The sequence below is a fragment of the Ammodytes marinus genome, assembly GCF_949987685.1.
Source record: "Ammodytes marinus genome assembly, chromosome: 2".
Lineage (NCBI taxonomy): Eukaryota > Metazoa > Chordata > Actinopteri > Uranoscopiformes > Ammodytidae > Ammodytes > Ammodytes marinus.
Window position 1 is genome coordinate 14,742,058 of NC_137231.1, and position 25,790 is coordinate 14,767,847.

A 25,790-nucleotide genomic window follows, 5' to 3' on the forward strand; every position below is an offset into this window, starting at 1 on the left:
GGCCACTTGTTGAAAGAAAGCCTGGGGCGGCTGTGGCTCGGGTGGTAGAGCGGGTTGGCCAATGATCAAAGGGTTGGCGGTTCGATTCCCGCCCCCTGCCACTTGTGTCATGGTCAAGACACTTCACCTTCACCTTGCCTCGTATGAATGTCGATAGTTAGCCTGCTATAGTTGTATGAATGTGTGTGTGAATGGTAACGTGTAAATGGGAACAGGTCTCCCTTGTAAAAGAGTCTACGGTCTCAATGGGATTTACCTGTATAAATAAAGCAACAAAAAAAAATATATATTTATATATACTTATAAATATGCATGTTAACCCTAATACAGTCATTAAATCATATGTACGGTTCATTTTAATTTTGCCATAAAATCTACCTTCAACCATCTGACTTTGACTTATTTTGACCTATTGTTCTGCTGTGTGTCTTACAGGGTGTTCCCAAACCCGCAGTGCACAAAGTGCTTCAGGCTCTGGAGGAAGAGAGGCCCAAGTGGACAAACATGCAGCTGCAGAAAGCCCGGAAGCTCTGCTCAGACAGGTGAGAGGTCAACTGCAAAGGGTTTAGCAAAGAGATCAAGGTCAAAGTGGTATTGATGCAGTTTAAGTAATTTCTTTTTTTTATAATGCATTCAGGGAAGTGCTTTACATGCATTATCCATCATCTGTCTCAGTTGATATTGATTATGTGTGTTCAACTTCAACAAATGATGAAGTATCATTTCATTGAAATAATTCTTCATTGTAAAAACAGCTTTTTTAATGGAATGAATTTCCCAATACATAATTTAAAGTGATTCAGCAATAGTAAGATGGAGGTTGAGGGGCCGATGAAGGAAGAGGTTCAAACTGACTGATGGTGTATTCAGCTGCTTGACATTCAAAACAGATGCCGAATAAATAAAAAAACAATGGAAAAGAATGCAGCTCGGATATGTGTTTTTTTTTGTGCTTTTTTTAATTGAGCATTCAAATTCTGATGTATCGCATCATGCAGATCATTTTTCATTGAAAAGCTCCGTGAGTAAGATCAATGAATCTGCGATTGTGTCTGTTGTGGTAAATGATGGACGTGCCATCTGACTGAGCGGTCTGCACGCTGGAGTGATGGGAAAACAGCTTTCACTTTGGGCTGATCTGTGACCTTTTGGCTCGGGCGTTTTGTAGCTCTTGTTCCCAGAAAACTGTGCCTCCGGTCGCTCACTTCATCATAACAAACTCTGAATGCATCCATCCTCATGAAAAGGTGATTCAGTGATGTACAATTACAAATAGATAAGGAACACAATAGATAATGATGATAAAAAAAATAACTGAGTAGATTATGGCCAGTTCTAGGAAATGCTGTCTGTTTCAGTGACAGGAAGAGAAAGAACAGACATTGGAGGGTTGGGGGGGGGGGAGAGAGGAGACTGGGTGGTGGAGGGTTGGTGAGGAGGTTGAGTGGAAAAGTGAAAGAAGAGTGATTATGTATCACCTGTCGGAGGCGTTCAGCGGGATCATTACTATTCATTAAACTAACCTTCACAGGGAAGTGACGCCAGGCTTGTAAACAATCAAAATACAGTGTCGGAAAGGGAGCGGGAGAGAGAGACAGGGAGAGAGAAAGAGAGAGAGAGACAGTGGTGGATGTGATAACTCCAAAAACAAAGGGCACCCCACTCACTGGCATCACACAACCACCCACACACCCACACACAAGTAAACCCCTTCGCCAAAAAGAGCATTTGCCCCTTTGCAAGCCCTCCCACCTCTGTTCCCTCCATCCCACTTTACCTCCTTTCTTTCCCAACTGTAACCCCCCTACCTCCCCTCCCCACACCACACCACACCCACCTTGTCTTTGCAAAGTAATTTGTAGAGGAGAAGATTATTGTTCTCCATCATGGTGACCCTGGCTGGGCTGACGGGATGCATACACAGATGAAGATGAATGCAGTTATTCCTTGGCGGAGGTCTGCCTCTTTCAGGGCACATTGGCCCTAATGACATGATTGATAGGCTGTCCCAAATCCGGAGGGGCCCTCATTAATCACCCCGCTGACTGAATCCAATCATCTGCTTCACCTGCACAGTGATGGACAGGAAAGGATACAAGCGCAGGTGCTGACACGGGTGCACAGCCACCGTTAGCCGACAACAACCACCACCGACTGGGCGGCCCAGGCAAAAGAATGAGAGGGAGGGGGGGGGGGTATAATATGGACAAGAGGGGGACTCCTCTTCCTTTGCCACTCTCAATGTCAAGCAAGCCAATGGCTGGCTGACAGGCGACACCGTTTCTGCCACCTTATAATTACAAAAGGGAAGAGAGAGAGGGAGAGAGGTTTGATGGACGGTAGTGGGATATCCATCCATACAGGAAGGGCAGGAAAATGATGCGGCCGTCTGCCAGGGATGGGGGGGACTGTACATGCATGAGGACCTTGACACGCGATAACACACACAATACACACACAGGTACATGCTTAGGAACACACATACCAATCATTTTTTTAGTGCACTAGCATCCCTCGGTCAAACTCCCTATGTATCTCATGAATGCTAATAGGAACAGTTAAAAAACAAATTATAGTTAATAAAGAGTTTTTCGGCATTTCACCAGCCTTGACCGGGCTGCATTTCCAGACTAGCAAGTCTAGCGAAAATGTCTTCCCTGGTCTAGGATTGCATTTTAAGTTCATTTTGCCCTCTGGCATGAACTCATGTTGCATGGCAAACAAAAATTACCAAATTTCATCCCAAATTCTTCTCTAAACTAGAAAATACTTCCTCAGCCAGAGGTAGTATAGAGATACAAGCTGACAACAACCCCATCTCTTCCTGTTTTCTCTCTCTCTTTCTTTTGGCCTCGCTCAGTATTTTTTCGCTCTTTGTGTGTGTGTTTTTCTCTCCCATCTCCTCATTTTGCCATCTCTCTGTTTTTCTCTCTCTCAGTGTGTTTGAGCGAGAGAGGGAGAGCGGAGTGGCTGCGGCTGAACTGACTGAGCAGAAAATAGGCCTGATGCTGCTGGAGGTCTGCCACAAAGCAGGTGGCAGCGACTACCTGAGGCAGATCTATCACATCATCCAAGGCAATGAGGTAGGGAAGCACTCCCTCTCCCCAGCAATTAGGTGGCTGCTGGCCTGTGGCCGCAGGCTGTTCAGAGAGGGGGGTGGAGGGGGGGGGGAGAGAATCAGAGAGAAGAGGGCTGCTGCTTATGTGTGTGTGTGTTTGCAGTCTGCTCGTTCTGATCTTCTGTTGTTCATGTGACCTCAGGGGTGCAAGCCTACAGTGATTTCCCGTGTTATACGCTCACCACATGTAGAGGAAAGGAAGCCACATGGAGTCATCCTATTCAATATACTCTATAGCTCTTTTGGAGAAGATCTGAGTCAGCAGGAGAAGAGGAAAAAGTCTGTGAGCAAGTGGAAGTTATTTAAGCAAAAATTCACTTTAATGTAGAGGAAAAAAAAGTTCAACAAAATCAAGAGTAGCACTTCTCAATAAAGTGCCAACATTGATTGGGATTAATGTATGAGGAGAATTAAGTGATATTTTCCCTTAAGCTTACAGTTGGTTAATACATGTACTTTAAAGATAAAGTGGACTCACGGATAATACATATAAGTGAAACGTCCTCAACCTACAGTACAAGCCAGTTAAAGGTGTAATCATGGATTCTGGGGAGAGCTTGTTGTTAGTGAATATCTCATCATGATCCACTACCTTTATGGATTGTGTGTGTGTGTTGAAACAAATCTGATGTTAATACACAGACTAGGCACTGTAAACTGGTATGTTAACAAAGGGAATGTAAACAAATGTGGCCCACCGTAGCTAGCACGCCCATTTACATATTTGTACTAAAGGGCTAGGGAAAGCTAGCTAGACTTGGTTGGTGCTCATGCCACTCTTCCTGACATGGTTCTCTTATAGAGCTGTCTAGTAAGACACAGCATGGAATAACAAAGAAAACCTGAGCACCATATAGTGTATATTTTGCTGCCCTTAACGGAGTCCACAACTCTAGAATAGAATACTATATGAATGAATGGGATTCCCTAGTACACTTTGAGTTACCCTCCTGGCATGCTCAAGTCTCTCCACCCAACTCCAAGGTCGAGGCAAGTACACGCGGGTCAGGGACACACTGGGCTGGTGGTGAGGTGGAGGTGTGCAGGTTTGGAGGCCATGTCAAACTGACGGATGGGAATATAGTGAATTCACACCAGGATGCCCATGTACACACGCGCGCACACACACACACACACACACACACTCATACTCATTATGTTATCCTATACATCCCACCTGTACTAAGCTACCACCGCAAAGGTTACAGAAAAAAAGGACTGGCGTCCTGGTAACCCTGTTGTTTTTCCCTTTCTGTTCATCTACACATGTTATCTGTTTTGTTATCATTACTGTTTATGAATAGATCTTATGAACACGTTTGTGAGTCTGATCAATTAGTGTGTATGTGGATGGGAACATACATCTGAATACAGTGCAGTGTAAAACCTCATCTGAGCTAGATTAGTTTGTTCTTTTGTTGGGTCAATCAAACTGGGTCAATCAGTGTGAAACAAACTTTCCGAAGTTTATTATCCCTATCACAAGGGAAAAAGGAATATTGCAACAGTAAAAGAACATTGCTATAATGTCAGTTCAGTGTACGCTGAATGTCCTTGAGTATGCTGTGCTGCACTTTTTTTAAGTCTGAGGAAGTTTTCACTTTACTTGTAAACAACTTTTTGGCCTCTCTCTGTTGGTCTTATTCCGTCAACCTTTTTTTCCTTTTCTTTTAGAATTTGTCAGTCATAAAAATGTCTGTTCTTTCTTCAACCTCCATCCTTTCAGTCTCTCTTGTGTTTCTTCCCCCTCTCTCTCTCTCTCTCTCTCTCTCTCTCTCTCTCCCGTCTCTTCTTGGATTCAGGAACTTTTAACGTCTATACTAAGCGGAAGCACAAATTCGCCCAACCGTCCTCCTCACTCGGTGAACTTTGAGTTTGTCTCGGGGAATCAGAAAGTGGACGCTGCCGCCTTCAACCCTCTCCATCAATTTGACCACATTGGCAAGAAGAAGCTAGATCAGGTTTGTCAAGCACATTTAACTTACTATCACAGTGTATTTGAAGCCCACTGAAGCAAACGGCTATTTGTGATTTGGGGCTTTTTAAAATAGGAACTCATTTGATTTGATTATTTTTTACATCAAATTACTTTTAACTCTGAAAAATGTCTCTGACCTTCTTATGATTTTTTTTTAGCTTTTTTTAGACTTTGCACCATGTGGATGTACTTGTGATGTGTACAGGGCGTGGTCGTTTGAACATCCTCTCCCAAGGCCGTAGGCTTAGAAATGTTGAAGGTTAGGAGAGCGCTTTGAGTCTCTAGTGAACTGGATACCGTGGCAATCTCTGAAGTTTTTCGGGGCCTCGGCTTTCCTATTCTCCATAGGTCGTTGCCTTTTTTTTTCCCCGTGCAGGAGTTAGGCTGGCAGGAAGAAAAGAAGCCTGAAAAGGTTAAAAGATGAGAGAAGTTTTCTTTCTCATAAGAAAAAAGAGTTAAAGGAGAGTGCAGTCTTAAAGTGCACTTCATTGGGGCTTTGAACCGTATACCCTCTTACACCAAACTTATCCCCAGGAGTGCCACCGTGATGTTCAGTTAATTGTTAGATTTCTTGTCACTATAAAAGGGATAAGTCTACTACCCAGGGAAATACCGCTGATATCACACAAAACAATCAACAAAAGCTTGTATTTCCTCAAGACTCTACGCTTGTGTGAATCTTTTAACTTTTTTAAAAAAGGGATTAGATGTAGTTATACATTTGTGATCCTGTGTAATGTAGCTGTGTTGCTGGCTGCTATTGTTTTCACTACACGTTTTAATCCAGAGAGCTGCTTTCAGCTTATCACAAGAGGCTGCATAGCTTTGCATAGAAACACCCTATTAAGAGAATGATTAAAATCCCTTCTCCGCTTCAGGTGTCTGTGTTGTTTGTCACATAAAATGGGAGGGAGGAGGAGAAAAAGTTCCACCCATCAATCACCTGTGTGAGGAAGGAGCACAGGGGGGAAGGATGGATGGATGCTGCGAACGAGTGGAGTTCTCCTCCTTTTGTCAATAAAACTCAAGCCTGGAGTTAAGAGTGACATTTTGGCAATCAAAGCAATCTGATTTTTATTTGCTCTCCCAATATGGTGCAAGTGTCAAGTGTGTTTGTGTCTCTATGTGTGTGTGTTTACGGAAAGAAGAGATAGAGAGAGAGAGAGGATCTGGGGTGGGGTGGGGTGGGGGGTTGGCGAGTTGCCATTAAAGATGGTAAGAAGAAGAAAAACAAGCAACGCAGTCAGAAGAGTAACGACTCCCTCCCAAAATTGATTTATCTTTCTATAAATGATGGCTACATCCCCCAAATGGATTTATAAATTAATTGCTGTCTTATTGGAATAAAAACCTTCTTGTGCGGACATGATTGATGGCCTGGTGTCGGTAGCCTGCGCTGGGGACCCCCCCCTCCTCCTTTGTTAGTGGGTCCCAGCTGGAGCGGTAATGCACTGATGGTATTAACCCTGATTAATAACTAACAATACGCTCTGCTCATACATCAACAGAGTGCCTTGGTGGACTGGGCATGGGACTGGCCAAGGATGCTGCCAGCCTATCAGGGCATGAGTCAGGTCACCTTCAAAGCTCTGCTGGCCAACAGGTAAAAACATTTCACTTGTTACACACATGCACATGTCATTGACAGGGGTGTGTTTGTGTGTGTACGTGTGCACGCACATCCAAAAAAGTATTTTTTTTCCTGTTTTTATTATGATCCTCACAGGTTTTTTGTTTGTTACCCAGCATCCTTTTCATGAAATAAAAGCCGCGCTCCATAGAGGCTTGCGCTGCATCAGTAGCGCCTTTTACCTGTACAAAATGAGCCGCTCACTAGGGACCCCTCAAGCAAAGTTTCCCCCGCACCACTAAATTCCCTTTTGACTCCACAATGGCATAAGCTTCAGTCATTGGGGATATTAGTTGCTCTTCATCAGAGGTACAAACTTCCACTTTGTTGAAAGGCCAAGGGCTCCCGTGGCTTCCACAATGGAAGTCCTTTAGCTTACACTTTGGAACAATTATATCGGAGTGGTGTATGCTGTGTGTGTTGAATCATATAGAATCCTGTCTTTTGTTAATGCATGTGCGACTGACTGTCATGGACAAAATGTTTGCATATTTTGGTAATAGAGGTATACGCCCACTTTCAGTCTGACCTGGGAACAACCCCAAAGGTAGGTGGAGGTAGAAAAGGGTTGGCTAGGTCAGATCTTGGTGTCAGCTGATACCTGATTGAAGAGTTTTTGCCCATGTCCCCCCTCCCCCTCCCCCTTCCTTTCCTGCTCTGCAACGGGCATAAATATTTATGCAGGGATGTGACACATATTAGATGGCAATACTTCAGGCTGTTCCCTGTTCTCCATTCCCAGCTGTCACGCTGCCAGCTATCAGGGAGCCATGGGGCTACTGCACCTTGTCTCCACGCCTACGCCCAATCCATTCTAAATCACTGCCGCCATTGTAACACACATACACACACCTTTCGAAACAAAGGGCAAGCTTTGCATCTGCCAAGGACACAGGTCTAATAAGGGTGAAGTGCGCAGCTATGTGCTGTGACGAGCTTTGTCGCCTTGATGCCTCTCTACCCCCTCTTCCCGTGCGTACACAAACACACACACACACACACACACTCCATTCTTCCGCCTCTTACATGCTGCCTTGTTGCATGGTAAAACAGATACTGTCATTGCTTGACTGAGCCAAATTAGTGTTGGAGCATTCATGAATAAAAACTGAAAGTGCATAGGAAGTCAGATAGGAAGAGAGAGAGAGAGAGATAAAAGAGAGATTGGACTTGAAGTTTGAGATTGTGAGTGACATGGAGAGAGAGAGAGAGCGAGAGAGAGAGAGCAGTCAATACTGACAAGGCACTAAAAAGTATTAATGGTAGTGGGAGGGGGGTAAAGGTTATATAATCCACCCTAATCTCACAGTATCAAAGTGTCTGAGATTGTGGCGTTTGCCTCATTAGCCTGTCTTTGTCGGGCCAGAGGAGCAGATTTCATGGAGGATTTGGAGAATGGCTTTGGTTCTGCCTGAGACGCTTGCCTTGCACAGAGCAGGGAAGTTAGTTTCACGGCTGGCGACATGTAAGCTGTCAAAGTTTTTCCTCCGATCCATCTCCGACTCAAAAAAAAAAAATCTCTCTCAAGCTATAGAAGACCGTTCACGGGATAAGCGCACTGATGTCAGATCCACTGATCCATTTGTTGGCGCAGATACGGATAATGCTTTCTGCATAACCGCACAGACTGAAGTGCCCTGCCCTGGGTTACTTTCACCAAATTCACAACAATGCCTCTCTTTAGTAGCTCCAGCTGCTGGACAAAACAACATGATATAATCTCACGTGGCATTAGTAATCGTAATGACAATGTCTTTCGTAAATTATGTACGTTGTGATGTTCACAAGATATTTTTTTTTATAATACAAAGTTTTAGTCTCCTTGAATGACTTCCCTTACCTGCACCTAGCCAATATATTGTGTTCCCTCCCTGGACTGTGTGAGTTAGCAGTGTGGCCCATTGGCCTCCTATATATTGTTACAGTGGCAGGACAGTTATTGTGCCCAGGGTTTATATCACATTCTAATGGAGCAAGGCTATGAGTTAAGGGCGCTAGGCTTTTACACCAGCGCTGTTAAATCACTTTTCACATGACTTCATTAGCAGTGCTGAGACAATTGCAGCTCACACTCACATTCACACACACACACACACACACACACACACACACACACACACACACACACACACACACACACACACACACACACACACACACACACATACACATGCATACGCTTTCACCCTGCTACCTTGACGATGTAGCATCGGGGCCAGACAGGAGGGAGAATGGATTTATACAGGTGTGTGTGTCCTTCTTTGTCACCTGTCACTTCAGTTCCCTCAGCCCAATGGCTCATCCATCATCCACAGATTGAGCTTTTCAGCAGAAAGCAGACTGATTAATACCACACTACGACCCCCAGGGTTGACTGGCTGACTGGCTGACCTGGCTTCCTGGCAGGCTGGCGGTTTGAATGGATAGATGGATGACTTGTGGATGCTAACTTTGTAGCCTGCTTTTTTGCTGGTTAAGTTGCTGACTAACTGTTGGACTGGCTTGGTTAGTTATCGATTGGTTGAAGGAAGCAATTTTTTGTGGTATCATTTAAGTGGATTAGTGACAGGCAAAATGGACGCTGGCTTGTTTTTTTAATAAACGATTAAAAAAATTAGCTGATGGCATGACGGACTGAGGCTCCCAGCCTAGTTTTACCCACAATAGTAGGATTTCCTAGAAAGACTATTAATTGCATGTTCGCTTTGGGCTTCCTGTCTCCTCACCTCTTACACTTTTTAATCATGTCTTCATCTTTATAGCATCTTTATCAATTAAATCAAGTCATGATATTAGATATAAATGCATTAGTGAATGAAGTATTCAGGATTCAAGGTTATGGGGCACATCTTCATAGGACTCATTTTCTTTTATCATGAGTCTCTTGCAGCTTTAAAACAAGATAATACTTTTTTTCAAAAGCCAACATCAATGACATACTGTTGCTAGGTTAAATACGTACTTGACGTTGCACCTTGAGCAAATTGCACACCGAGCCTTTTGTGTTAACTCTCATGATCTACAGTTTGAAATGTGTCCACATTGCCTCACTCTTTGACTTCACGAGCCGTCCTTTTTGCTTATGCATGGAGTCAGAGTACTAAGTGATTCACCTGATACTGAATAGTTTCTCTTCAACTAGTGATGTATGGATGGATAACTCATCTGCTTTGCCCTTGGTCCCTCTTTGAAACACTCTTTTCTTCAGGGAACACTTTTAGCATACTTTGTAAGAAAAACAGTCAATAGCAACCAAGTCCCTGTGTAGGTGGGAGATTGAAATTAATGGCAGAGATGATGGCCATTCTTTCTTTCTTTCTTTCTTTCTTTCTTTCTTTCTTTCTTATTTTAACTCGGATTGTGTGACAAGGCCTTCGTGTACATTTATGTCATTTTTTTGTTCCATAAAAAAAAAAATATGTGAAGAAAGTATGGAGTATTTCCAAGGTGACTGTTGGAGACACTTTCCTTTTGACTGTGTGTCAAAGACAGTCCTCTGACCTCGTTGATAAGGGCTAGCCAAGTATGAGAGATGGGGTTCCATGTGTCACAGGGCGGCTCCTCCACTCCATCATAAAGACCTGATATCATCCAAGGACATTCATGCTTACATCTACTACACTGGTCTGCTTCTCCTATTACCGTTTCCCTAAAACAAGGACATATTTCTTTGACAAACAGTACATTTTAAGTAAGATAGGCTGTGGCTTGTGTTATGTCCATAGCTCATATACTGAGTATGCACGCATCGTAAAGGATTTTTCTTCACACAGTAAGAGAGCACTAGCAGCATTGACCGATAGATAGATTTGGTAGCTTAATGTGGTAAGCCACACTGTAACTACTGAACACTAAAGCATTTCCCCTGCATTGTCTCATTGTTGCTCTTACCCCTCAGGTCCACAACAATAGCAGTTTGTGGAAAAATGCCAATCTGTGGCATTCTCTTGCTTGAGCGGCTCCTTAAATTGCAGCGATAGACGCTTGTGATTTCAGGAAGTGGGCAATCGCCATCTGTTCCTGAGCCTCTGCCATATGGCGGGCCTTTTTTTCTCTGGGAATAAAATAAAAACAAATATGTCAGAATGTTCGTCTTCCTCCACGGATGCTGATCAACCTGGGGAGAAGCTGGATCTCAGTGTGTCTGGATTAATGGTTTTACTTCGGGGAAATGAGGGAGTGTGTGCTAGTGGTTGGTGGGGGCTTTGTGAATGTGTGCGAGTGTATGTGCGCATGCCTATAATGGGAGTACACACACGCTTAGGCACATTTATGTTCCTGGAAGTATTTCAAAAATCATTTATCTGACTAAAGGGCAATGTTACTGTACTATTTGGAGCAGTTGGTTGCCCTATAGTTGTGGAAGCATTGAACAACACAGCAAAAGTGGCTTCAAGGTTAGCTGGAGTGACGTGTCATGGCTGCCGCTGCCAAAGAAACAAGAAGAAACACTCTCGAGCCATCATCAGGCTCTCCGTCTTGCAAGGCCAGAAGATTCAAAAGACTTGTCTCTTTTGAAAATCAGGAGAGTGTGATGTGTCATTGAGGAAGGGCTTCTTTCTTTCTTCTCTAGTCGATCCCCTTGTGTGTGTGAGTGTTTGTGTGTGTCCCCTACCGCTGACTGACAGCTGGGGATGGGAGTTTGTGTTGGTGGAGACAGAATACATCTTTTGTCTGCTTGGTTATACATGGTGTGTTTTGTCTTCGCTACCCCTGGACAGCACTGACACATTGAGGTTTCCATTAGCCGTAAGCAGGTGGCGAAGGGGAGGGACGAGCTTGTGTGCACGCGAGTCCGTTTTCCATGCCTGTCTTCTTGTGTGCGTGCGTGTCTGCTCTGCACTGCACTGTCTTGTAAACCGTATGCATATCATAGAGGGCGTACATGTGTCTCCCCGCATGTGTGTGAATGTTAACTCTTATATTTCAGTGTGCGTGATATTTGGAAGGTTTGCTCCAAAGGCGAATAAATCAGTGATGCCTGGGATAAGGCCGTGGCCCCTCCTCAAAACTGCACAGACAAGCTGAGAGGCTCATTAATCAAACGGCCAGTCGCAGATGTGATGGCTTCCACACAAAAACCGCCAGCAGACTGTGAAAGTCACATCCAACAGAGTCAACTGTCAGCCAGGCAGGCAGGCAGGCCGCACTTTTCTCTCCCCCCTCTCTCGCTCTCTCCTTCCCCTCTCTGTTGTAGTTATCTCTCAGTCTCCCTTTACCTCCACTCACCTCCAGCGTGATGCCTCGGTGTGGTGCAGCTGAAATATTTGTCTTGTGCCTCTAAAAATGACCTGCGGGGTCGAAGCAAATCTATCTTCTCTGAGAGTGGTCGTGGTCAAACCATTCTACACACACACACAAGACATCAGTCATTACTGCCAATTGCTCTGTGACGCTGTGTGCGCTGTGGTTTTTCTCCAACCTCGGCCATCCAGATTCTCTTGTGTCCTCAATAAATCCTCATTCATTTCACGCGTAGAAGTTGATAGAGGGGCAATGAGTATGCTGCGATACTGATATGCACTGACAGAATTGCCATATTATGCCCAGACGGGATTATCTGGTTATCCCTTGTGTTTTTATGATCTTTCTGAAGTTTCACCTAACCTTTTTTTCCCCACAAATATTGTTATTTCAGATCATTTCATAACATAAATAGCAACCTCTCTGTGTGTGTTCCAACTTCCAACCTCGGATGGATAAGTAGTTGGAGAGACTGTGTAACACCAGAGCAAAATGAAAATGCCACTTAATCTACCGCAAAGCCCTCCAAGGATGGAGACAAATGCTGTATGGAGAGGGGACAAAACAAAGCCACCCGTTCCTGTTACTGATTAAAAATGGCATGTCCCAAATGCTTCTTAAACACAGTGGGGTATTTGATGGTACAAATATAAAGACAATTCTCCACACTGCAATATAATGCTGTTGGTGGATGGGAGGAACTTCTGTTAACAACATGGATTTTTCAGGATGACACGAGTGCACTAATTTACAAGAACACGTTTTGTGACACAGACCTCTATGAGCAGCTATTTAAACCAGGTTTTTATAAATATGAATTTAGCAAGCAACTTTATTGTCAATGTGTCACTTTCCTTCAGTCTGAAAATCAGACGAAAAACCTAATGACAGCCAAGCGAATGGCGTTAATTGTCTATTGTCACGCAAAAAGAAGGGTTCATCTGATGTTAGAGTGAAGTGTACTAAGATCCTTCTCCATCATGTCTTCTGCAGCCCACTTAAAATTGAGCCTTGACACATTACCCTGAGTGAAATTGTGGGCTGTCATCATGAGCAGAGCAGTAATAATATCAGCATTACGTAAAATGGCAGTATCACTGCAATACCATGGCAAACACACAACCACAGTGAAGTCTCGGCACAGTGTGCTTTGCTATGTTATCACACTTGTTACCTTCAGGCTTTTTGTTACTACACAACATGGTTTACAGAGCTTTGTACACACTTTTAGTATTTCTGGTGTGTCCACTGGGTATTTGTTTTTGCCCCTGGAACAAGTTTGTGTCAACCAGTTTAGATGCAGTTGGGCTCAGTTAAAGACATGGTGGACAGTTCAACACTGTTTCCATGTTTCCTGCTGATTTACTGGGTTGGCTTTTTTAGCTGACTGCAGCGGTCCATTGTCAAGAGGCCAGACTGGGAGCGTCCATTTCAGTCCACCATTGTAATCTTCTTCAATTTTTGACTTATATTTAGGCATACAGCTTGCAGAACACATTAAATTGTTTGATAAGTGGTAAGTGCAGTGGGGTTGATATTGCAAATGACTGAATGGCAATTGTAAGTGTGTGTGTGTGTGTGTGTGTGTGTGTGTGTGTGTGTGTGTGTGTGTGTGTGTGTGTGTGTGTGTGTGTGTGTGTGTGTGTGTGTGTGTGTGTGTGTTGGTGCACTATTGTAGAATATATTGGTTAAAGAGAGATCCTCCCCTTGCAAAAAGAGTGGAGAGCGTACTTTAGGCCTCTTAATACTGTGTATTCAAAAGTCAACCTCATAAAGGGCATCAACGTAACACCCACAACGTAGCATCTGTGTGGGCGCTCCTGTGTGAAGCTGTGTGAGGGGTTTGTTTTGGTGGTGAATCACGAGGTTGCATCCTCGTTGCCAGGCTCATTAGCCCATTGGCGGCGCCTGGGCTTCCCCAGCCAATCGCTGCTCTCTGCGCCGCGCTGCCATTTGCATGTGGTCCAGGAAGAGATAATTAGAGGGATATCTGCCTGTCACTGTTAATCTGGGATTTAGTGAAGGGCTGTGACGCCGACATGTTGATGGACTGACACACATCTACTCACTCTCACTCTCAGTGTGGCGTCATACTCCAGTACACACATTGGCATCCGATACATACACACACACACATGCACAAATGCCTAAGAGCAAACACAGTACCTGCACACATGCACATAACAGCATGCACAGCCAAACACATGAAAACGTGCTCATGAATACACACACAAACAATCTCCAATGTTTCATCCAAACTCTGCTGCTGATAACACTATCTTTTTGACCTGTTAATCAAGTTGCATTTTTATATGTCTGTAATACTGCAGCATATTACACTAAAGTATATCAGAGCTGCTTCTCTATTGGTATTTGAATGATAGCATGTTGACTCAGTGTCTGTTTACACCAGTCGTACAATGCTGTTGACACAGGTTTTAGATCCCTGTTCAGATAGACTGTGCGCTTGTTGCTCCCCAAACAGCCAGAATGCTCTGTAAGCCTTTTGAACAAGCCCAGCTGTCAGCCCTATATACTTTCTCACACGCACACACACACACACACACACACACACACACACACACACACACACACACACACACACACACACACACACACACGTTATGCATCGATATGCACACAATCCAAAAAACATGAACATGTTTCCATGCTCATGCACTGGCACGTGCCCAGCCACACACACACACATCCCGAAAACACACAAACTCACCCACACATGGCTGATTGGCAGGCCTCCTTTTCCCCATAATTCCGACTGATTTATCCAATCAATCTCACTTGGAGAGCTGCTAAAGCGTTGACTAATATTAAGAGTAGAACATGCGACAATTAAAACATCCTTCAGGTAATTACAGAGCTGGTTTAGCAGCAAACAAGTTAACTGAAGCATTTTATACATCCAGCATGTTGCCTGTGTATTTTATTTTGTACCTGTTTGTTGGTTAATCTGAGGAAATGAGGTACTGTTACCATTATTTTAATGCTCATGTAGCACGTTATGTTAAATATAACGTCATTAGCCAAATGTGTCTATGCAAATATTGACTCTGATGTTCCTCTAAATTGAACATCATGGAATGGGGTTCAACCTATGCAAGAAAAATCCTGTGTAATACGCTGGATGCATGTACTTGTCAGTGCAAAGCCTATTTTTGTCCACCCACATGACAGCTAGTCCTTTTTTCGCACTCTGTGGGACTGTTTAATGGTGCATGTTGACAGAGAAGGTGAGCACCGTTGCTGACCTCACCCGTCCTGCTCAGTGACCCTGTGTCACCGCTGATGACACATAATAGTTGACACTTGACTTTAGGGGCTCTTTAAGTGCCAAGAGTGCCCCAGGCCATTTGGATTCATATTCTAATGCGCTCATCTGTGTACGCCGCGCCTTCCCAACCTTTTGGTCCGGCAGCTCTCTCTACACTTGTTTCCACTTTTTCTTTGCCTTTTTTATTCATCATCACTTTCTTTCTCTTGTCTCACAGACCAACACACACACGGATCACACACACACACACACACACACACATGCACGATCACACACACACACACACACACACACACACACACACACACACACACACACACACACACACACACACACACACACACACACATTTACTGTACACACACACACACACACACACACACACACACACACACACACACACACACACACACACAAACACTTAGACTTACTCAGACACACTTACGCTGAATTGTAATAGCCTGTCCCGCCCTCCTGCCCCCTGTGCCTTTACAGGTAAGCAAAGAGGTGCACTTGTCTTGACACTTGTCTTGACAAATCTATAGACATCCAGAGCTGTCCCTCCGTTTTGAGCCTCTCATCTCTTCCCCTCTGCCTCTCCTAAACTTGCAACCAATTTTCCTGCCTTCCACGCCTTCAGTACACTAAACCACAAATACTATTTATCTATTTGCATACAGTATATCTACCTACATGTAAATACAAAGCTATGTTATTGTTTAAATTGTAATGACAATGACTGGGACTGGTCTTAATTGATTCCTATACATTTTTTATTTATTTTTAAAGATATTTTTTGGCATTTTTATGCTTTATTGATAGCGTAGAGACAGCGTTGAAATGGGGCAGAGAGGGGAGTGACATGCAGAGAACGACCGCGGGCTGGAATCGAACCCGGGTCCGCTGCTGGCCGAGGCCCATGGGGGGACGCCCTACCAACTACGCTAATGGCACCCCCATTCCTAGCAATTATTGATTCCTCCATTTATCTGGGCAACCAGTATTATTTGAGTCAGTAAAACAAAGACAGTTTTTATTATAAATATATATATATATTTTTTTTTGCAGATTTAGACAGCAAACATTCATTTGAAATACTGTAAATGACGAGGTTCTTTGTGATTAGGTTTGGTAAGAGCATTACTAGGACAAATGTAAACCTCTCCATCTTACCATGCTCAAGATGAGTGATGCCTGTTTATAGTGGTATGAACCAGCTTAGCTAATTGGGCATTATGCCTTTGATTGGATTAATTAAAACCATTGCCTTCTTACCCCATGCTGCCTTAAATGGTTTGGCATGTCTAACTGTTTGCCTCTTTTGCGTGACATCACTTTCACCCAGTGTTAACATTTTTTTGCTGCATCACTTTTTTATATGCAAAGCTTAGGCACACTGTTCAGTGTAACAATATAGCTGCATTATACTGTACTGATTAAACAAATGCAATGCAGCTTTTGGAACTTGTAACATAGATGCTCAGCAGCAAGGTAGTTCCGGACTTCATTTTCAGGAAACAACACAGTCTTAGCCCATTGCTTGCAGATACACATTTATAATTAAACCTGTTCAAACTTTTATATCGATGCCAAAACTTAATTATAATATAAGCCAGCATAACCAGCATACACTGTGTTGTACATGTGGTGACCAGGAAGGCTGTCTTATCTGTGGCAAATGGTAAGTGTGTGTTTGCACTGACTCTCCCTTCCCCTTGCATCCCACTGTCTTTTCTCCCGGCCTTTGCAGATTTCTTCTCTATTTGTTTCAACTCTTTCTCTTTTTACCATGCTCTGTCTGTCTACCCCTCTCTCTCCTATCTGCTCAGAGAAAGCATCGTTGGTCATGTTTTTTTTCGGAGTCTTTGATCCTTGAGTAGTCTTTCAGCATGTTGACTACAAGGCCTCTCACCTCCCTAGTGGTTGTTGCAAAAGAGGGGGCACACTTATCGGGCTTCTATGATGTTAATGGTTGAAAGCATTTGCTGATGTTGAAAGTGTGTTTGTGCATGTGTGTGTGTGTGTGTGTGTGTGTGTGTGTGTGTGTGTGTGTGTGCGTGTGTGTGTCCACTCAAATATGATGAAAGACTCTGTTATATAGCACTAGGTTGTGATCATGTTGCAGTAACATTGTAATATATATCCAGAGCTGGTCGATGTAAGCAAGGCATTACTGTAGGCTATACCGTATCTGATGGATAACGATTGTGTGACATCGCCATTAGAAAAAAAACAATGCCTCAATTTTTTTACATTGTTTTCAAATAGCTTAACAGGTTGGAATTTAGATCTCCCACAATTCCCCCGGGCATTTCATCCATATCTATCCGTGCAGTTATTGCATGGTAAAACTTCCTTCACTGTGCTCTAATGGCTTTGTCCTCAGGGCACAAACTCTGGTTCAAATAGAATTCTTTTTCTTTTTATTCTCCCCCAAGTCTTTACACCTTATGTATGTGTGTGTGTGTGTGTGTGTGTGTGTGTGTGTGTAAATGATGGTTGGGTGTCTGAGAGAGCTTTGCCGCTCCATCCAACTGCAGAATTCTCCCCCTTTTTTTATAAGATGCAGGGGGATGGCCTTGATGTGACAGCTTCCGATGTTAGCCCAAGTTGTTTTTGACAGAAGACAAAGAAAAAGGGAAGGAGGGAGGAAGGAAAAAAAAAGAAACATAAAGGCATAAGCTTTTGGAATTTTCTCCTCTGAGATGTTATTGCCTTTGCAGGAATCAATTCTTTCTCTCCTTCATTTTCTTGAAAGAGTAAAAAAAAACACATCTTTTGTTTCCCTCGGTATATCTTTGTGCTGCGTCATGACTGTTAAGGACAGTCTGTTTGATTGAATTTGCCACCGGAGACATTCAGTGATCTTGATGGATTCTTTGGATGCACAACCTGGGCATCGCTGGAAGCATCTTCTTTTTTTCTCTATGTTTTTATTTCTTCTGTATGACATTATGGAAACAGTTCTACCCTTTACAACAGACTGAGCTGTGAGTGCTATTATTTGACATATTGTACTGCTAGATGTCGATCTATAAGAATGCCAATGACAATCATAGCAAAAGGACATTCAGATTACTGTCGAGCCTCCCTGCCCTGTCTCTTCCTATCTGGCCTCCTATCACTCCATCCGTTTTGTAATCTGTCTTCTCTTCATCTTGAGTTTGACTTGTAATGATGAAAAGCTGGTCAGAGGGGTATAGTTTGTCCGGTGAGTGTGTGTGTGTGTGTGTGTGTGTGTGTGTGTGTGTGTGTGTCTGTGAACGGACAAGTATATGTGAATGGGTGGATCTTGTTAGCCTGTTGTGTGTGTGTTAGAGCATGCATGCATGTGTGTGTGTGTGTGTGTGTGTGTGTGTCCAGTATCTCTGCCCTCACTGACCCTTGGGCTGTACCTTGCAATCAGTCAGCCAGCCTATAGCCCTCCTGTCTGAGTATTCCTCCTCCAGACCCCTTTTCAAAGAGCCCTTCTTATCGCCGTGCTGTGTAGACCTTCCCTCTGCCCCCTCACTGTTCTCAAGGTTAGCCTCACTCTGAGACCTTTTTTCTGTTTCCACTATATCCTTCATATGCGCCCTACTGGTATCTATCCATTCAACGCTTGTTATTACACAGTCTCATAGAGGGAGTGTTGATGTTGGAGGTCTTTACCCTCCTTCCAGCTCCGAGCCTCTCCCAGGGCTCTCCACATTGCCTTCCATCCAGCTTTTTCTATCCCTACTTGTATAGGCACACCTGACAAAAGCCGTGTTAGGAGTTTAGAGGTTGCCTTGCTCTTTCCTCCCCTCTCATCCTCACTTTCTCTCAAGGTGAGTCTCTTCTCTTCAATTTATCTTCCCCACTTCGTTGTGAGGTGCACGCACATGTGCAGACACACACACACACACACACACACACACAAACACACACACACACACACACACACACACACACACACACACACGCACTCACGCGCACACAGGCACACACACGCACACACACACACACTGGCGTTCTTTTAGATCCTCAAGAAAGAAATCACTGAGTGAAAGTTGCACAACACTACCATCTTTTTTTCTTCTCTTTTTACCCCGTCTTTGAAGGCCTACCCACCTCCACTGAGGCTATCTGTAAGGCTCTGTATAGTTTTGATGCCCACATGCCTTGTGCAGAGGTCAAACTGCCTGCGGTAATCTCAGAGCCTGCCAACAGTAAAGACATTTCAAGGAGGTTCTCCAATATGTACACATATCAATGGTATGGTCCCATATCAATCTGAGTGTATGTGATAGAAACTGTGAATTACTGGGAACTAAATATTTTAGAATACTTGCCAAGGAAAATGACATCATAGATTTAAAAAAATAGTTTCTCTTTATTTCAGAATTTTACAAAGCTGGTTTTGAGTGAAAGTTTGTTTGTATCTCTTTTTTCCCATGGCAAATGAAAAAGACTGCAAGGGAAAAATGTGTAGATTGGTTGTTGGCTCACGTCTTTCACATCAGAAGAGAAACAAATCACTGAGCCAAACGGACAGTGAGTCAGTCAACATAGTCTTACAACACAGTCTGCTTTCTCGCACGTCTCTCGTTTGCATTCTCATTCAACCCTATCTCCTCGCAATCACGTTTATGTACTGCTAATTTGTTTTGCCTATTACATTTAAAGTGAAACATAATTGCTGCCTGGATTAATGTTGATGGGGTAGCATTTCTTTTTTTTTCTTGTGGAGAAAGTGATAAGCTTTTGTATCGCAGACACCTATACCCTCAGGGTGGATGTTGCGGTGGATGGTGGGCACATGAAAGCACTGGACTTTGACAGAGGAGAACCAGAGCTCTGATACTGAAGGCTCGTGTGTGGTTGGATTTAGGCAACATAAGCACTTCAGGTTAAGGTGGGGGAAGAGATCATGGTTAGATGTTAATACAGTAAACAGACAGTACTGGCTCTGGTTTCAAGTCACCGTCACTGATACTTTGTCAATATTGAATCAAGCCAATATTGTTCTTTTAATGCTTCACCAAGTGTTGTGAGTGTCTGTAGTGTACATACACTAGACAAAAAACGTTTGATCTTACTTTAGGTGTTGTGAGGAACTGGAAGGGTGAACAAATTAAAATGTCAGTGAATATTTTGCAGCTAGGTTCAGTATCAACGTGTTCTCGTTATGTTGATAAAAACACATTCCAGGTGACATTTAAAGACGTATATGTAGGAGACAGAATTTGTCTGGTGTATTTGCTGTGTGGTAGGTTTGTCAGTATGTAATCAATTCCGTTGCCAAGAGGTAGATCCCGGGTCATTTGCCATTAGCAATGGAAATACATAACCACAACTAAATGGTACTGCAAGGGATTCAACTCCACACATTAGACTGGTATTTGGTTTCATGTTTAGTTGTTTGATGGGGAGTTGCTTAGGTGTATACATGTATATAGCATCCAAAAAGCCATCTTTTATACATTCATTTTTTAAAAATTTGGTTTGTGATGGGAAACTACAGTACATGAAATAACTTATTTCTTAAAAACATATGTTCTAATGTAAGTAGACACACATGTTACTTGACACCCGCTTATAGCACCAGATGCTGTTGACTCATCACTTTCTTTTGAGCTTTCTTGCGTCCATGCAGTGTGTGGGGGCTGGGGGGGGAGGGGCAGTGTGGTATGATATCTGTCTCTCTGTATCTGTATCAATGAGAGCAGATATTATGGCTTATATCTCTGTCATATCAGCAACTCAGGCTTGACAGCACTGATCATTATCACTCCCCCTCCGGCTCTCCCTCCTGCTATCTGTTTTTCCTCTTCATCGCAACCTAACCCGTGTATTATCTTCTAGGTGTACCTGTACTTTCCTCTATTTTTTATTAGTGTTGCACCTCACTCTCAATGTTCTCACTTACCAACCAGTAATGGTGCACTTTTGAATTATCAACACACAGGGAGTTAATGTTGGGAGTGAAATGTACTGTTATTTCTGCACAAGGTTGTGCACATGATGTGTGTGTTTTTTTGTGAGTGTAGGTGGGTGTGTGTCAGAGGGCATTTACAAAGGGATCAGCCCCGGGGGCGTAGATGCATCGCTGCAGTAAAGAGAGAGCAAGGGGGCGGGGGGGTGGTGGGGATGGTAGCGGCGAGCTAGTTCACAGCAGATGTAGCAAGCAGCCAACTAGCTTGGGAAAAAAAAAATCTTGCATCACTTGGCATTGCACTGCACAGTTCAGCACTTATTTATTTATTATTTGGCTTGCGGGGCAAATGTATGTTCAGTGGCGTTTGGATATCAGTGACAGGAAGGATCAAAGAGCGACACCACAAATGAAGCTGTCAAAGTGGGCCGACAGCTGGGTCCCGAGGCGAACATCCCTCGCTCGCACATTTTATTATGATCGCAGCTGAAACCTCACAGCAAGAAGGATGGAGAGAAAAAAGGGGAGGGAGAGAAAGAATGAATGAAAGAAAAGAAAGCCATCATCTCCCCAACCCGAGAGAGAAAGAAAAAGAGACAAAACGAGCGCCGCTGTATCATCGCACGTCCATGATGGAATGAATTATGAATGTGTGGAGGGGGATTAGGAGACAATGGTTGAAGTCACTAGGATCCCAGCCTAGTTTCCTCACCCTCAGCCCCGGCAACTAATTAGCACTTTCAACGCCATGTGTATGATCTCATTAATGTGATTTCTGCTTATGTAACGGGCATGCAGTTTGCGCACGCTTTTACAGAAGGAAAGAAAGAAAAAAACCGCCACGCGCACACACGCAGAGATTGCAGTATTATTACATAAAGCAAATGAACGTGTGAGCCAAAATGTATTGTTTATTGTTGAGCTAATACAGTTAGGGCGATGAATCAAGCGTTTTTTTCTTGTGTTGAGACTGCAGTAATGCTGTAGGTTCAGTCGACAGTGCTTGTTCGGCGTTTAAAGGCATTAGCACCCAGGCTTTCCCCTTATGTCTTGCAATTATCTCAGCAATTTGATAATGTGTGATGAATATCATCAGTCATGGTATCGTAGTGTTGACGGCTCCACAGCAAAGACAGTTTACACTCAGTGCTGGACTACTCTCTGTATTACCTCAGTGGGGAAAAAGAAACACAATAAAGTTAACACTGGCAGTACAAATGTGTAATGTTTTAAGAGGTAGGAATTTCATATATATATTTTTTTCACTCACAGATAATTGCACAGTCTATTTGTATAGTGGATACAATTCACATCAGCTAATTAGTATCCACACACTGAGATATAGGGAGAGGGAGAAAAGAAGAGGGGGAGGCAGCAGGGAATGGGTAAGGGTAGATAATTAGACAGAATTAAGCCATCTCTTTTAATCTAGCCCCCTGAAAGAAATAGAGGGGGAGACAGAAAGAGAGAGAGAGATGGGGGGTGGGAAGGGTGGTGGTTCTGGGGGTTAGGCCTACACATTCACCCCTCTGCTCTCTCTCTCTCTCTCTCTCTCTCTCTCTCTCTCTCTCTCTCTCTCTCTCTCTCTCTCTCTCTCTCTCTCTCTCGCGCTGCCTCTCTCCCTGTCTGGCAGAGGGTGTGAATGTGTGGGAAAAGAGGGGCCTGGTGCCTTTGCCTTGACAGAATGGATCAGCTTGTGTTTCTGAGGCTCTAGAAGTGTCCCATTGTCATGATGTCACTGCATCTCAAGACAGCTGACCTCTGAGCCCTATGGATTCATGGCAGCCTCCACCACTGCACCACACACCCCCACAACGCCCAAAAGGGGGCAAGTTGCCGCTAGGCGCCCACTAGGGGGTACCCAAGCCATTTACTGTGGAATTTCGAGGTGCTCGCGTCTTTAACGCCTGTGCAAAGTCGTAGTATATTTGCCAACGAATCCGTACGCCAACTATCCCCCTTGATTAGGGGTCCTTTCCCGATGGTCTACCCTGTTCTTTTTTTCTGTATGGCTCTCCCTCAGTCCCTCTGCCACCTCAGCCAACCGTGGCTCTTTTCCTCTCTTCTCCTCTCGCTCTAGCTCCCTTTCTCTCTCCCTCCTACACGCGTTTCTATCTCGGTAGCCATGAATATAGCAAGCGCCGCCAGATGTCGCAAATACATCATCTGAGGGATGCGGTGGAAATGGAAAAAAGTCAAGGCACGTACGAGTGGGGGATGTGAGCCGACTTGAGCTCTCTGAGCGTTTGTGTGTGTGTGTGTGTGTGTGTGTGTGTGCCTCACTGTATGCCAGCATTCATCTGTGCACGGCTGTGGGTGTCTCTGTTTTCTGGTGTGTGTGTGTGTGTGTGTTTGTGTGCGCCGTATTCCAACTCGTGGGTGAGTGTGTCCCCTTTGTGTGCGCACGCCTGTGTGGAGGTCACAGCAGGTCAGCATATTGTCCCTCAGATGTTTGATATTTTATGTATAAGAGGGTGGCTAGAGCGGGGAGGATAAGCACGTTCCTGACAGAGGCATCTCTCCGCCACAATCCGCCACCTCAGCAATACAGAGCCCAGAGTCAGATCAACAATGGAGGGGAGGTGCTCTATACCCAGAGAGGGCTGATGGGAGGACGAGAGAGAGGGAGAGAGAGAGGGACAGGGAGAGAGAGAGGGAGAGAGAGAGGAAAAAACCTAGAAATCCAGGACTGCTGCTGCTGCTGGGGCAGACGGCAGAGCAGCCTGACAGCACTGTGCAATAAAATGACTACGATAACGCACAATACTGTGTTTACATATGCAATGAACTGAACTGCAGGCAGCAAGGCGCCTCCTAAACGTGCAGCAACCGACAATACATAAAATCGCGTTTTCCTATTCATCTACATGGACCAAATGAAATCAGTCTACACGTATATTAACGGCACACACACACAAGGTCTTTAGCTGTTGCATGTGTGTGTGTGTGTGTGTGTGTGTGTGTGTGTGTGTGTGTGTGTGTGTGTGTGTGTGTGTGTGTGTGTGTGTGTGTTTAGGGGCCAGTCTGGGGCAGTGGCGTCCTAAGATCAGCCTGTGTCGGTGGAGACGATTCCCCCGAGTGGAGCAGCAGCTATCCCCAAACAGCGCTCCTCTCTGTCTCCTTCAGGGGGGGAAAAGTTTACTGCCAGCTTGCTTTTGTAGTCGGCCTCAAAAGATTTGCGGCAGTCAGCATTAAAGGCACAGATCTAAGGAGACGCCTCCAACTGAAATACCTACAGAAGGAAGGAGAGAGGAGGAGGAGAATGACGGGGGGGGGGGACAAACGAACTGATACAAACATTAAAGACAGACGTTAAACGCTCCTCTTTATATGGGCTTTGTACCCCAACAACAACAACAGCAATAATAAAGGACAAAAATCCCAACCATCTTGTTCCTGCAAAGGCTTTGATACTTTTTACTTTTGGCTTTTGCTTTGCCCCTTTTTCACTCGTTCAGTTGTTCAAAGGTTTGTGTTTTATTTGTTCCCGGCTTCTGCACACAAACAGGTGCACGTAGGCTGGTAACCAGGGTGATAATGTGGCGGATGACATCATGCCCTGACGGCTGCGTTTGTATGGTGGGTTCATGGGATGGCGGCGTGGGCTGTCGCAGCACTCTTTCGCTGTGCTCCTTCCATCTTTTTCCTATTTTCCTCTCCTTCTCTCTCTCTCTGTCTCTCAGTCTCTCTCTCCTTCTCTCTCTCTCTCTTTCTCCTTCTCTCTCTCCTCTCTCTCTCTAACTCTCTCTCTCTCTCTGGGCTCTCTCGGCATCGGCTTGTCCAGTGCGCCTTGTGTTCCCTGGGAAAAAGATTAATTATTCAACACACAGCCTCAATTAAATTTAAATTCGGCAGTTCAAGTAACCTTTTAGCATGGCACATTTATTATTAAGGCAGATGCTTTGGCCCTGTTTAGATTTAGAGCTTATCAGATTCTTTCAGCCTCTTATCACACAGGCAGTTTACTCGCGATAGCTCTGAAGCTTGGCCTTGGCTTATTGCTGGAATGCGGCTGAGATGGTATTTTATCAAGCGTGCTTCTGGCAAATATTTCCTGCTATGAAGAAATGTCCTTTTACAAAAGATTTTGTAGTACAATATGCACTGTGAAGCAGCATAGTAGTTTGAGTGGGTCATGTGGTGAGCTTGCTTCCATTCAACTTGGTTTCCAGTTTCCAGGCAAGAGTTTATTCTGACTTGCATTTTTCTGGCATGATGAAAATACGTGGAAACTTTGGACGCCTTCATCACTTGCAGTCTTGCATTTCTTTCTTTTCCATCGTTCATTCATCTCTCGTTTCCCAATTTCCTTTGAGTGGAGGGGCAAGAACAAACGTGGGACTAATAGTAGCACATATAGGAATAGACACAGAGAATCAAAAATAAATAGATAATCAGGTTTATTTTGAGACCAGACACACACACACACACACACACACACATACACACACACACACACACACACACACACACACACACACACACACACACACACACACACACACACACACACACACACACACACACACACACACACATGCACACACACACTCTGCTGATACATATTTAACAAATGGTGCTCAATTACTACAAATGCTTTGCAGTCACAGACACACAAAGATGGATACATGAAAG

General features: G+C 44.1%; 1 protein-coding gene across 1 annotated transcript in view; it reads left to right on the forward strand.

Moving 5' to 3' along the window:
- The window catches only part of kiaa0825 (KIAA0825 ortholog), a gene marked incomplete at its 3' end in the record, with an annotated part of 119,125 nt that overhangs the window by 50,869 nt on the left and 42,466 nt on the right, over positions 1-25,790 (forward strand). Inside the window, 4 exon segments of the mRNA XM_080034950.1 lie at positions 436-542; positions 2,939-3,083; positions 4,921-5,079; positions 6,605-6,699. Of these exon segments, the coding sequence (XP_079891076.1) occupies positions 436-542; positions 2,939-3,083; positions 4,921-5,079; positions 6,605-6,699 (506 nt within the window).